This window comes from Dryobates pubescens, chromosome Z (assembly GCF_014839835.1).
Source record: "Dryobates pubescens isolate bDryPub1 chromosome Z, bDryPub1.pri, whole genome shotgun sequence".
Lineage (NCBI taxonomy): Eukaryota > Metazoa > Chordata > Aves > Piciformes > Picidae > Dryobates > Dryobates pubescens.
Genome location: NC_071657.1, coordinates 107,819,472 through 107,832,455, shown reverse-complemented (window position 1 = coordinate 107,832,455; position 12,984 = coordinate 107,819,472). Strand labels below are relative to the sequence as shown.

The 12,984-nt window shown below is 37.0% G+C and overlaps 1 protein-coding gene across 1 annotated transcript in view; it reads right to left on the bottom strand.

Moving 5' to 3' along the window:
* Positions 1 to 12,984, bottom strand: part of FBXL13 (F-box and leucine rich repeat protein 13) — a 32,164-nt gene extending 19,180 nt beyond the window's left edge. Inside the window, 8 exon segments of the mRNA XM_054177843.1 lie at positions 403 to 509; positions 969 to 1,114; positions 4,138 to 4,165; positions 4,168 to 4,299; positions 4,456 to 4,571; positions 4,987 to 5,084; positions 9,768 to 9,897; positions 12,965 to 12,984. Of these exon segments, the coding sequence (XP_054033818.1) occupies positions 403 to 509; positions 969 to 1,114; positions 4,138 to 4,165; positions 4,168 to 4,299; positions 4,456 to 4,571; positions 4,987 to 5,084; positions 9,768 to 9,897; positions 12,965 to 12,984 (777 nt within the window).

Here is a 12,984-nt window from a genome sequence, read left to right as displayed (position 1 = left end):
CTAGACCACAGTGTAGAGCAGTACCTCTGCTGGAGCCAGCATTCAGGATTTAGTTTGTGGAAAACACAAATTTTTACAATTTTTCAAAATATTTTTCCCTGCCCCCCCAGTCTCCCTTAGATCTAATCACCCTAGAACAACATGAAAAGAAACACTCTAGACCCACTGAATTGTAGCAAACTTCTGCTGCCTAGCTTACAGAGGCACGTCCATGGATTGTACTCATAATGCATAAGCATTTCAAACCATCAACAGCAATGACATTGAATCAAAATACGGAAATCAAGGATCTGCATTACAAATAGTTTTTACATTATATGATGCTTGACTTGATCCCATCTCCAAACCCCTCATATCTTGTACAAGAACTTCAAAGATCACTGCAATGACAGAATTCACTACCTTATGACTGAACCCACTCCAATCTACAGCTACACAAGTAATGGTAGACAGCAATGAGGACATTGCCAAGTTCTGCAAACCAGCACTCACTGACCATATATGGATGACTGAGTTTTACTGTGTAATTAAGCACTGTAATGCACCACAGCCAATGAGACCTGAGAAACATGACTGCTCAGACAGTTCATCTGTGGTCAGGGATGCTCAGCTATCCAACACAACAACTGAGGAACTGGAATTGGAGAAGTATAGCAGTAGAGTGATTTTTGTTCATACAGACATCAGGATTTAAGTTTACAAAAATGTGACTTATGCACATTGATCTTTTCATACAATATGGTCACTGAAAACCTTAAGCTAAGCACTTTTTTCACCCTAAAATCAGGATTTCACAGGTTTCTGTATATATATATAATGGATCATTTTTAAGGGACTCCAAATGCCAGCAGGGACTACTCATTTATCTAGTCAAAATTTGCTGTCTGTGATTGCCTGCATAATTTTACCCACTTTGGTAACATATTCAGAGCACTAACATTAGAAGTATGATGGAAGTCTAACCACACATGAAAAATATACTGCACTACAGTACCTTTGTCCTATTTCTGTGACAGAAGCATCAGTGAAATGAATACAATTTGCCAGGTTCAGCTCTCTTAGCTTAGCTCCCGAAGAGCCTTGTACAAATGGCCTTACACCACCATTGCTGATTCTAGAAGAGAAATGCAGGGAAAAGCCATGATACAGAATTTTTCTACTCCAGACAAGTCAATATACAATTTTCATTCAGCAGCCTGTATGGTAGATCACAGAATCACAGAATGCTAGGGGCTGGAAGGGACTGCCAGAGATTGAGTCCAAACCCCCACCAGAGCAAGATCACCTAGGGCAGGTCACACAGGAACACATCTAGGCGGGTTTTGAAACTTTCTAGAGAAGGAGACTCCACAACTTCTCTAGGCAGCCTGCTCCAGTACCCTCACCATAAGAAGTGTCTCTTCAAGAAGAGGTGGAACTTCCTGTGTTATAGCTTGTACCTGTTTTCCCTTGTCCTATCACTGGACACCACCAAAAAGAGCCTGGCACCTTCATCTTGACGCCCACCCTGCAGGTATTTATAAATGTTGATAAGGTCCCCTCTCAGCCTTCTCCAGACTAAACAGCTCCAGGTGTCTCAGTTTTATGAGCAGTCAGATGAGCAGAAATTAATAATGGTATATTTTTAACAGCTTTTTATAACCCAAAAGTATTCAGAATAATTAATGGCTTGATTAGAAAAACACTGCTCTTTGGAACTGCTGAAAAGAATAACTTTCTGAAAGAGTCTGTTGGAGATGATGAGAATTTCCATTAGTTCCACCACTCAGATATGATAACACTCCAAAAAAGAGGGCTTGGAAAGTATATGTAGAAAGCATCAGAACCTGCTTAAACACTTCAGAGTAATACTAGTTTGAGTATCTCTGTTAAAGAACTGAAATAATTCAAAGCAAAAATGCTTTTCCAGAACAGAAGCAGAAGTCACAGGTAGTGTATGCATGTTGTAGCTGTTCTGTACACACATGTGAAGAATTAACCTATGCTCTTCCTGAGAGTATTTTACTTAACTGTATGCTTCACACACAAATTGGTAACTCACAGCAAACACAAAGGTTATAAAAATTAAGTAGACGGAAAATCTTTCAGCCAAGTTGAATGGGTTAGAGAGCTGACCCAAATTTGTTTCAACACAGTCAACACCTCTGGCATGTTTAGCATTGCTTTCTGCACTCAGATTCCAGTGCATTCCCAGTATTTACACTGTGTTCCCCAATGTATAAAAAAATTAACTGCAAAATTCTTTAGAAAATAGTAATATTTTGGCTTGTACTGTTTGTTGAGCACAAATAATCACTGCAAATTCCAAAGTCCTAGAGACACATTAATAAAACGATAACCTGAACAGAGCCTCATTGTGAGACCATGAACTACAGATGTAAATCACAGCAATAATTCCAATTTGTGGCACCTGTGGTGTTATTTCACAGTGCAGCACTTTTTCATTCCAGATAGATATATCTAAGAAACATACTCTCAGAAGAATCACCTTGCATAAAATCCGTAAGGAACGCAGAGCCTGGCAACACAGCCAAGTTAAAAAAACAAGGGGAGGCAGATTTTCTGTAACCATACTGGGCCTGGGGGCTGAAATGGTCACCTTGTAACTTTTGAAATAGTTCTACTGTGAATAGAGGTGCTGAAAGTCACTAATCAGGGATTAACCATACAGGACCACAGGCCAGACACTATCATACATGAACATACTTCAAATGGAAAGATGTCTCAAGGGTATGAGCCACCACTCTAGCCTGGGTCCCTTTATAGACACCTTTTCACTCACATATTTATTATTTCTAAATCTAATAATTATGATCATTTGTAACTATGATCAGTTATAGATGCCTTTTTTACTCACACACCTATTATTTCTAAATCTAATCATTATGATCAGTTAATTTCTGTCTTCAGTTTTCACACATAGTCAAATACTTCCTGTAACCCAAGAATTCTGAGTTGTTAGATTTGCTCTGTCTCTTGCATTTCTCAAAATATTTTCCATATCACTAAATTTGAAAGGGCTTTGACTCATAAGCTAAGATAAAATGTCAGTGAAAAAAGGGAACTGACTAAGAGCACCAAGATGGCTAAGTATTGCAAAATCTGTTCTTATTAAGATTCTGCCACCATCATGGTGATTCCCTTGATTTCTAAGAGAAATTCCTAAGTGTTTCTGACTCACAATACGAACTTTTAGGGCAACACACTATCCAAATAAGAAAACCATAAATACTAACAATTTCCCTTCTGTATTTTCATATCGCTTCTGATAAACTCTTTAGTAAGCTCAGATGTGTTAAAATCTAGAACTTTGTTATGCTGAAACTTCTACAGGTGTCTGCAAAAGTAATAAAACAAGTACAGAGTTTTACAATACTACTGCTTAAAATGTTTTTAAGGCAATTCAGCAACGCTTTAACAGTAGAGAGTGTAGACATGTGCAAACACACTCTAGGACCAAGATCTGGCTAACAGCCTGGAAAATCCAACCTTCTAAATATTAAACCAGAAAATGCAAGCAGCTGTCCCATCTGTCCAGCTGAACTATCAGCATGATGTCATATTACTCCAGCACTTCTCAGCTCATCTACAGGCAATGTTATCAGAGTTTTAAACATCTTAACAGGCACAAAAAACACTTCGGTCACAAACTAAAGCAGAATCTCTACAACTTCACATCAGAAATTTTAAGATACACAGCAGCTCTATCTCATTTTTATTATTTAGTAGGTCTGTTTGTTTAGGAATGTTTGGAGGTTTTGCCTTGCCTGTTCTTTTGCTTGTCTTTGTTTCTACTGATACATGACATACCTGAAGCTGAGAACAGCCTTCACATCATGTATACCCTTCCTCTGCAGCAGGAATTACAATGTTGTCTTGGAAAAAATGAGAAGTTGTGTTCCTAAATTTTTTTGCTTGAACTGGGAAAATAATGACTGGATTTTTGAAAATATGAAACAGGAACAAAAGAACTGCTTGTATGAAATGTTTTTTTTTTTATGTTAACATACATGTACCAGCATTCTAAGAGTTTATTTTTAAAACTGAAAGATGTATGAACAGACTTAGTATGAGCACAATTAACTTTACTGACATTCCCCTGCAATGGTTTGCAGAAATCTGGGTTTAATACAGTACCTTATGCAGTCTGCTACGTTCAGTACAAAATATGCTCCAATGGGGAAAGCATCTTCAGACCAGTGTCTGTAATCTTCTGGCAATCAGCCACATGAATGTGCCTGACATACGGGCAGCCTTTAGTCATCAGTTCAAAACTTGAATCAGTAATTTGGTTATTCCCTGTTGAAATACATCAAGACACAAATTACACGTCTGACACGCATTAAGGGTCTGATCCAAATACTCATGGAAATCAGCCAAAAGATTCACATCAAATTTTCTGGATTAATTTTAAAAATCCATCATGCTAATAATTCTTCGAATTATTATACCAACCTTCAATGTTGACCTTGATAAGTTTACATTCAGCAAGAGCTCTAAAAGTTGTATCAGAAAGATGTGGAGAGTCAAGAAAGACAACAGACATCTGTTGGCATTTTTCAACCAGAGCCCTCAAAGGAAAACAGATCAAATTAAATTTTCCTATACCTAAGCTGTCACGTAGCAAAAGACAAGCAAATATTCTGCCTAGAATACCAAAGATTACCATGTCAAACAGTTCTATTCCATTTTAACAGTGATTGGAATATAAAATACTGAAATACTCCATACGTTTATCATGTTGGGAACAAAAGGAAAAGAAGTAACTAGTGACCTAAAGTATGGCAGAAAATTCTTCCTTGATGGTCAAAATCAGTAGCAAAACAGTATTTGCTTACACTGAAAAAAATAAAACTTACTCTTTTATAAACTAGACCATAATTAAGCCATACCTGTGTAGCAAAAGAAGACAACTGATACTGAGATTATAACCCAGTCTGAATATCAGAAAGTCTATTGAGTACAAATTTATTTTCATTTCTTACCTGAATACAGCTCTCTGTAAGAGTTGGCATTTTGTTGATTAGCAAATCTCAAATCCCACTGCATCCATTGGCAGTATTTCTGAAGCCATCAGATGAAATCTAAGTAAAAAATCAAATATTTATGTTGTAACAAGTCTAACAAAATCAACACAGGAAAGGTTTGACATTTTTGTCAATACTTCACAATCGCAGGTACCTAGATGCTCACTAAACCATGAAATTAATTAATCCTTTTGAATGAAAAACAGACCAAGGAGGAATACTCTGAAAGAGCTGTAGAAGGAAAAAGAGCTGTTTTGGGAACAGGAGGGAAAGCTATAGTAAAGGATTATACAAGAAGATAACCATCTTGGAACCAAGAGCGGGTCAGACCATGTAGAGTCTGTTGGTACACTCCAGCACTCCCACCCCCTCCAAATGAGGCATGTATGCTAGACAAAAAGAAACCTTGACTTTGGAAATGTGGTTAATGTGGGTAACACACCAGTGAGGATGTGCAGATAGTACTGCTGAGACAGTGCAGATCATGCCATATTCAGCTATGCTTATTGTTCATACCAAAGAGAGTTTGCAAGCCATGGTTCAAATGAACGCACCACTTGTAGCCAACTACAACTCACTCCTAGAACTACTAATCCAAGGATGGTACCAGGCTTAAAGGGCCTGTTGCATGTTGTTCTTAGGATTTTAACCATGAACACATCATTAATGACTAAGAGTACCCACCCAGGCTGGTGACTACAGTTAGACAGAGAGCAGGAATACAAGATCCCTTCTGTCTGGGTACCTACAATTCAGATGCAAGGACAATAAAATGATGGATCTTACTTACCTTATATATTGCTTTGGAAAAGAGTTTTAAAATGTCAGTGAAAAAAAAAAATAAACACAGACTCAGGAGCCTGGTTTTAAGTTCCTGACTTTGCAAACAAAGTCATTTAATTGAGCAGTAAAATAAAAATTTGCAAGGCCTAAAGGGTGTTCTGATAATTGTAGAAAAGGAATCACAATTTAGAGGACTTCAAAACTGAGGCAATAGGAAACATGCTAAGTCAAGAAAGTGCCAAAAACATTGATGGTGATTTTGAAATTAGACTGCAAATGCTAAAGCCTCTGTTTATGCAACTGAAATTAGAAATATAACTGAGGAGTCTGTGCTAGACAGTTATGAAATCTGGGATATCTGTACAACAAAGACAAAGAAAGATCCCAAGACAGGTCAGTCCTGAAAAAGTCTGATTCACCTCTGGAGACCTTCTCTCCTTGCTTAATTGTTATATACACAAATTAAGGTAATTTTCTAGGCACTGCCTTAGATTAGCATCTAAAATGAAGTGAATTTCCCATTCTCAAAAGATTAGCTAGTAGCTTGCAGGTAATCAGATCAAACTCATCCATACTGATGGACAGAAGTAGTGTATCTGTTTCTGGAACTCAGTAATGATTGCACAATGTTAGGGGCAGTCTAGAAGAGTTCCACTGAAACCACTGTTTCCTTAACAGCCATTTGAGACTACTAATTACATTTGCTTCCATGCAAGGCAAACCAAATTATATTGAAGCAGCTAATATCCCTTCTTCAAACTGTCATTTCACTTGAACTGTTTTGTAAACTTAAACCTGGAAAATGGATCTCAGGCAGCAAGTTGAACTAGATCCAGTGTGAAACATACATTCAGATAAAATGCAATTAAATTGCTCACCATTTAGATGCTGCTGCAATATTGTGTGTATTTGTCTTTGTTTTCTTTTTTCCTTCTCAACATTTAATTTCTTTTCTGTAGTCCCTGTGGATTATCAATGAAACTTAAGGCACTCTTGAAGATAAGGTGTAGAAAATCTGGTATTTTGTGCACATTTTAATAAAATAAATGCTTTCTCAACTCACTTGGAATTTCAGTGTTTCAAAGACTGCCTCAAGAGCAAACAGCTTGACCCAAGAATCAATGTTAGGATATATATGGAATTTAATAATGCGTTCTTTGCTCTGGATCAGTAAAATCCCACTTAAACCTCCTTCTTCAAACCAGTTGTGAGGGAGGATGTTTTGAAATTTACTATGAGTCTTAGATCCTATAAAATTCAGCAAAATAGATTTTTCCTGTATGACTCAGTAAGATATTTTGTAAGTGTATTATTTTTCTTGCATGTACAGAGTTAGAAGTCAGTGCAATGATTGTACATAAGATCTAATTCCTCGGCTCAGAGGAGTGTTCAGCCTAATATGCAAATGACTGATCTGGGTTTTTTCCTTAACTGTATGCCAGTATACTGTGATCTGAAAGTACATCAAAGGAAACATGGAACAAACCACAGGTAAAGACTTGTCCCCGTAGTTTTAGAAAATAGAGAAATAATGATTTGCTTGTAAATATGTCAACATTTATTTTATATTGTTATATTTATGAAATTTAATTTAATCTTTTTATATCTTCATAATCTCAAGGATTAGGGGCACTTAGATTTTTTTATTCAGATTTTGGCTTATTTGCTACATACACAGTACTGCTTTCAAATTCTTTCTTTCTCACCCTGAACAGATTGTACCTGTGGACAGGAGATATTTATAAGAAACACTATTTTGTATTTCTACTGTTGTCCATGCACTCTGAGTGCAGAAAGTGGAAAATCAGTGTTCAGGATTGAGGAAGTATTCTTATGGTGCAAAGGGGCTGTCCTTTTATTTTTGTTCTGAGTTTGTCAAGACTAATACAATGAATTGTGACACCCTTTCAGCTGCTTGGCACATTACATTGATGGCTTGCCTCCATGTGCTATTTTTCATTTAATATTCCACTGTCAAAAAAAAGCTTATCGTAACAGACTCCTGAATTAGCCTGTTTCTAAATAGAAATCATAGAATCACAGAATCGTTTGGATTGAAAGGCACTTTAAAGATAGTCCAGTTCCAACCCCGTTGTCATGGGCAGGAACACTCTCCACTAGATCAGGTTGCTCAAGGCCTCATCCAACCTTGAACACTTCCAAGGATAGGGCATCCACAACTTCTCTGGGCAACCAGAGGGTTTATTGAAAAGCCTCATATCTCCAATTCAACCATCATTGTTACCATGAATTAATAGAAGAGGAAAGACTGCCTTGGTTTATAGCAACAGACTAGGAAATGTGTGCTTGATTCCACCTTCTAACTAACTCTGTTTTAACAAGCTATTTAAAAGTCTTGATCTCCAAGCTGCCACTTGCAAAATCATGAGCACAACCACACATTTTACAGATGGCCTTTCTAAACAGATGTGCAAATCCTACAGTAGTAATGGTAATCGAAGAACTCCTATGAAAAGAAGTGTCATGGTAAAATGAAGGAAAAAATAGGAAGCAAGAAAAAAGGAAAAACATATATTCTACAGAATGTATGTTTTGTTCTATAGAACACGTGCTTAATGTTTGCACTCTAGTTTCACTGCATTTCTATAAATAGTTCTGGAACACTGGTCTTACAGATGTTCCCTTTGTTTAAATTCATCCAGTAGTGGTGGTGGTGAAGAAAATTCTATGTTGTTAAAATGCAATTTGATGCTCTTTTTTGTTTTACCTGTGTACTTAAGCACTATTCCAGAATCATTAAGCACTGTTCCAGAATCTTGGGGAAACCTGAAATGGAGGAAGCTGTGGAATCCCTTCCAGTGCTCTCAAACTCACTTTCTTCTGGCGAGAGAAGGGTTGTGATTTGCCCAGTTTGACGATGATCAGCCTTCTCTGACTATTATTAGCTAATGCTTTCTAGAGACAGATCAGTACAGCTCATGATTGCACTTCCGGACAAGCAGAAATGTTGCTTTTGGAAAAAAGAACCAGTTCCTGGCATTTTGAAAAGGTAACTCAGAGGTAGGTAGCTTTTACCTTCCCTCTAACCTCAGCTCTTATTTCAGATTACACACTGTCACTCCACAACAGTCTCTGTGTGATTCTCAGAGAAAAGAGACACCCACAGTAACAAGAGGTCAAAATAGGACTGCTTCCCCTATCCGTCTCCACCTCTGGCTCTGGAAAAGCTTTGTTAGACCAGAGTTAAACCATTAAATTCCTCAGCCTCATCTCTTTCTAATTTCACATGTATTTTCTAACTTGGGGAATCTCTCAGCGTATAATGAAATAAATGTGGGAGTCCTCCTTAAAACATTGGCAGACTTCTGTTGCTTTAGAGTTTGTCTCTCACACTGCTTTGGAAGTATGCTTCATGATAGAGTCTGTATTAGAAAGTTTCTAAAATAGTACCAGATTCTAAAACCTTGGTTGTCTTTAGACGTTTAGTAGGAGATTAAAATAATCCAAAACATTAACTATTTTTAGACTGCATTTATAAACATTATATATTAAACCGATATAAAACAGCCACAGAAGTCCCATTTTAATTAATTTCCTTCTCAGGAAATCAAGTGTAAATTTGTAAATTTCTGTTGCAGAGTAGCTTTTATATGTGTTGATCTCTTAGTAAAAGCTGCATTTTCAAAGCTGCTGATTTAAAATCCCAACTAATAATGACATAAAATGAGTCTATTTATGGCTACAGAAAGCAAGCCTTGTTCTCATTATGCAGTCAGCACTAGCTGTTTATAGATCTGACAGTTAGTTGGAAGGGATCCAAACCTATAGTGCTATTATTCCTTAGTAAAACTTAAACAGCTGTAGTCCTGTAATTCAAAACCCTGGAAGTCTGCTGCAGTGCTTGTTCTGCTTCAGTATACCATGAATGCAGGATGCAGCCAGTCACATAAAGGATTCTCTTCTTCACAGAATGAAAGAAAGATGTGAATGACAAACCTGAATGCAACCTGAAAGGTCCAAATAGCGGAGCTTGTGGCAGCCTTTTCCAGAGCCCAGGTACAGTAAACCTTTGTCTGTGAATTTTCTGCAGTGAGCTAGACTCAGATGCTGTAAATTAGGGAAGCTGCTTTGTAAGAAAAACAATCCAGAGAGCAAATTATTACAAGGGTATCTTACAGAATCAAAAGAACATAAAATGCCATATTTAAACTAGTCTGAAAACTACTGTAAAGAAAGGATGTTTGAACTGAAATAGAATTATCTACTTGCTGAAGTTTCAAAATCTCCTCTCCTGCACTTTTTACTCTGCTCCTTGTACTGCAAATTCCTGGAGAACAGCACTATCACACAACATATTCCACCATAAGAAAATGGAATAATTTTAAATGTATCTCAAATAACTGCAAAAGCATGGAAGTTTAATTACATGGAGTTTTCCTGTGCATACTTCAAAGGAAAGAGACTTTTCAAAATAAGTTTGCTAGACTGTGTTTGCCATTGATTTCACAAGCAGTGCCTGCTGGAAATGAAAACCACAACTCTGACAAAGGATGTTAAAAGCATATATGCACAGCTAGAGCTTCTCAAATCGTGTACTGATTTGCAAGAGCACTATTAAAAGAATCTGAAAAACTGAAAGAGATACAGAAGAGAATTACCAAAAAGAATCACCCAGGGTTAGGGCTCGAGCTGTTCTTTTGGAAAACATTTCTTTATAGTAAATGTTAGTTACAAGAAAGCAGACTGTGTGAGTGGAAAATGTTAATCAACAGCACTCTGTAACAGCAAGAGTTTATACCCTGAATACTCTTAAGTTTCCATCTGCAGCTTTGGTTTAGAACATACTGAAAACTATTAATTTTACTGAGCTACATTTCTAACTGGAATAAATAACAATTGCCACAAGCACAGAAATGAAAGCATGCAGAAAAACCAAACCTAGAATTAGGACCTACTGCTCTGGTAGACATTTACTTGTAGACATACAGTCATGCAGTTCTGCAAGTCAGCAGAAGTGGGTATTTTGAAGAGAGATGGGAACACCCACTGAGGAGCTGACTGCTTAAGGAGCGGCACACATTTTTGGAACTGACTTTATACTTTCAGTATAGAGTGGGGAAATATGCTGACTTGAACTGAACATGAAGAGAAAATACAAAGGAAGATGAGAAAGAGTGTTCTTGTGGAAAAAAAATTTATAACACAAGAATATTAAGAAATTAAAAATATTATATTTCATAGGGGGGAAAAAACCCAACACCAAACACAAAAACCCCCAAGACAGTGTGCATGAGAACCGGCTACTAGAATATAAGGGCATGTATTTGTGGTACATGGTTTTATAAACAGAAACATTTAATTACTATGAAATGCAGTAATCAAAGTACCCTTTATAGTACCCTTTACAGAAGCATAAGCCTTTTTCCATTTTAGTGACATATTCCACAGAAAGGAGGGGAGGAATACAACTCTGAGAGAACACTTCCAAACTTATCTGACAAAATAATTTATAAATTAAGAGACTGATTTTCATACCCTGGCAGTTCTGAGTCTTTCACAAGTGTATGTTGCTACAAGGTTGCACAACTTAAGACGCACGGAAGCCTTTCTTACTGCACTTTGAAGACTGAAATCAAAACACTTTTGAAGAGACATTGATTTTCTTTACAGGTCATATGACCCATTTTTATGATCTGAGAATTTTAACACATGCCACCTTCTGCCAATTTGAAAGTAACAGAGCACACAGACTACTACTACACAGAGATACAGCCAAATTCTGCAGTTCTGTCATGCTAGTTTTTCAGCTAATTTTGGCATTATCAATCTCAGAATCATTTTAAAGCAACCTGACAAAATCACCTTCTGACATATACTCCTGCTTGACAATACTTATGTCAACTATAATGCAGCATAACTTTTCAGAGGAGATTGTAGTTGATGATCCCTAGCGTGTAATATGGAGGTTAAAATGCCTCTACAGAACAGTAGGAGAGAATCAAAAATGACCAAAGAGTTTTGAGCACACAGTTTACATTTCAGTTGCTCCTTGTTCCAGTAATGGGAATTTGATGCACAACAGCAAACTTCATGTGCAGTAGTGTGAAAGGCAATACTGCCACCTCTAAGAACTTTCTGTTAGCTGCTTGCTAACAGAGCTAGTGCTCTTGAGATGGCATGCAACATGTTTATGACATTTGTCTGCTGTCAAAATCTTCACAGAACACCAACTTTATTACATTCCCCATAATCTCAGTAACAACGAGCTTTGCTTTTTATTCAAAAGTTGTCAATAAAACCAGTGGTATTATACAGGTTTAAATCAGAGTTAAATCATGTGTGTTTTGGAACATGTTTTATTAACACAGTACAGCTTAACTGCAAAATATATTTTGTTGGTGAAGAGTTTTTATTTTTGCTTTAAACATTTTGTTGCATTAAAAACTTTACCTACTCTGGAGAATTATTCCTTGGATATGTGCTATTTATACACCAAAAGAAAGGAATGGTTCTGACTCTTGTTGGCAACAGCATGCTTGGACAACCAGAATAACATAGACTGAGATTACTTCTAGAACAGCTGTTCCAAACTTCAACAGGAAGATAGGAAAACTAAAAAAAAAGTCAAAATATCAGGCAACATAGAGAAAACACAGATCATTAGGAGAAGAATACTGAGGAAAAGATGAGTGGTAAGATTGGAGAAACTAAATGGAAAACTTAGCCAAAACAAGTGCTAGCTATGTGAGGATGTGGCATTATGAACTAAGTTTAAAAAAAGTCAAAACACGCTATGAAAATGCCACAGAAAATCATGGTTCTGGACTTCTTGGGGCTGTTGTTGAAAGGCAGGCATAATTTCTCCCTCACAGGAAAGAGAAACAAGGTACAGCTAGCTTCAAATCCACATACATTTCTGTGATGGCTTGTGTCATAGACCAGCAAGCCTCTTTCCCTTTATGGCAGCTTTATATGCAGCAACTCTACCTTCCAGGCAGACTTCAAATCTCATGAAAGAAGACACCTAAAAGAGACTTCTCTGCAAAAGCAAATTTTCTACCTTCAGCTCACTGAGCTTCCAAATAAGAGTTTGGAATAACTCTTCTGCAGTTGTCACACAAGGCCTTGGCTCACACAATGCACCTATCCACTACTCCCTTTTGCAAAATGAAATTTTTAAGAACATATCTAACTTGCAAACCTCTTGCATCAT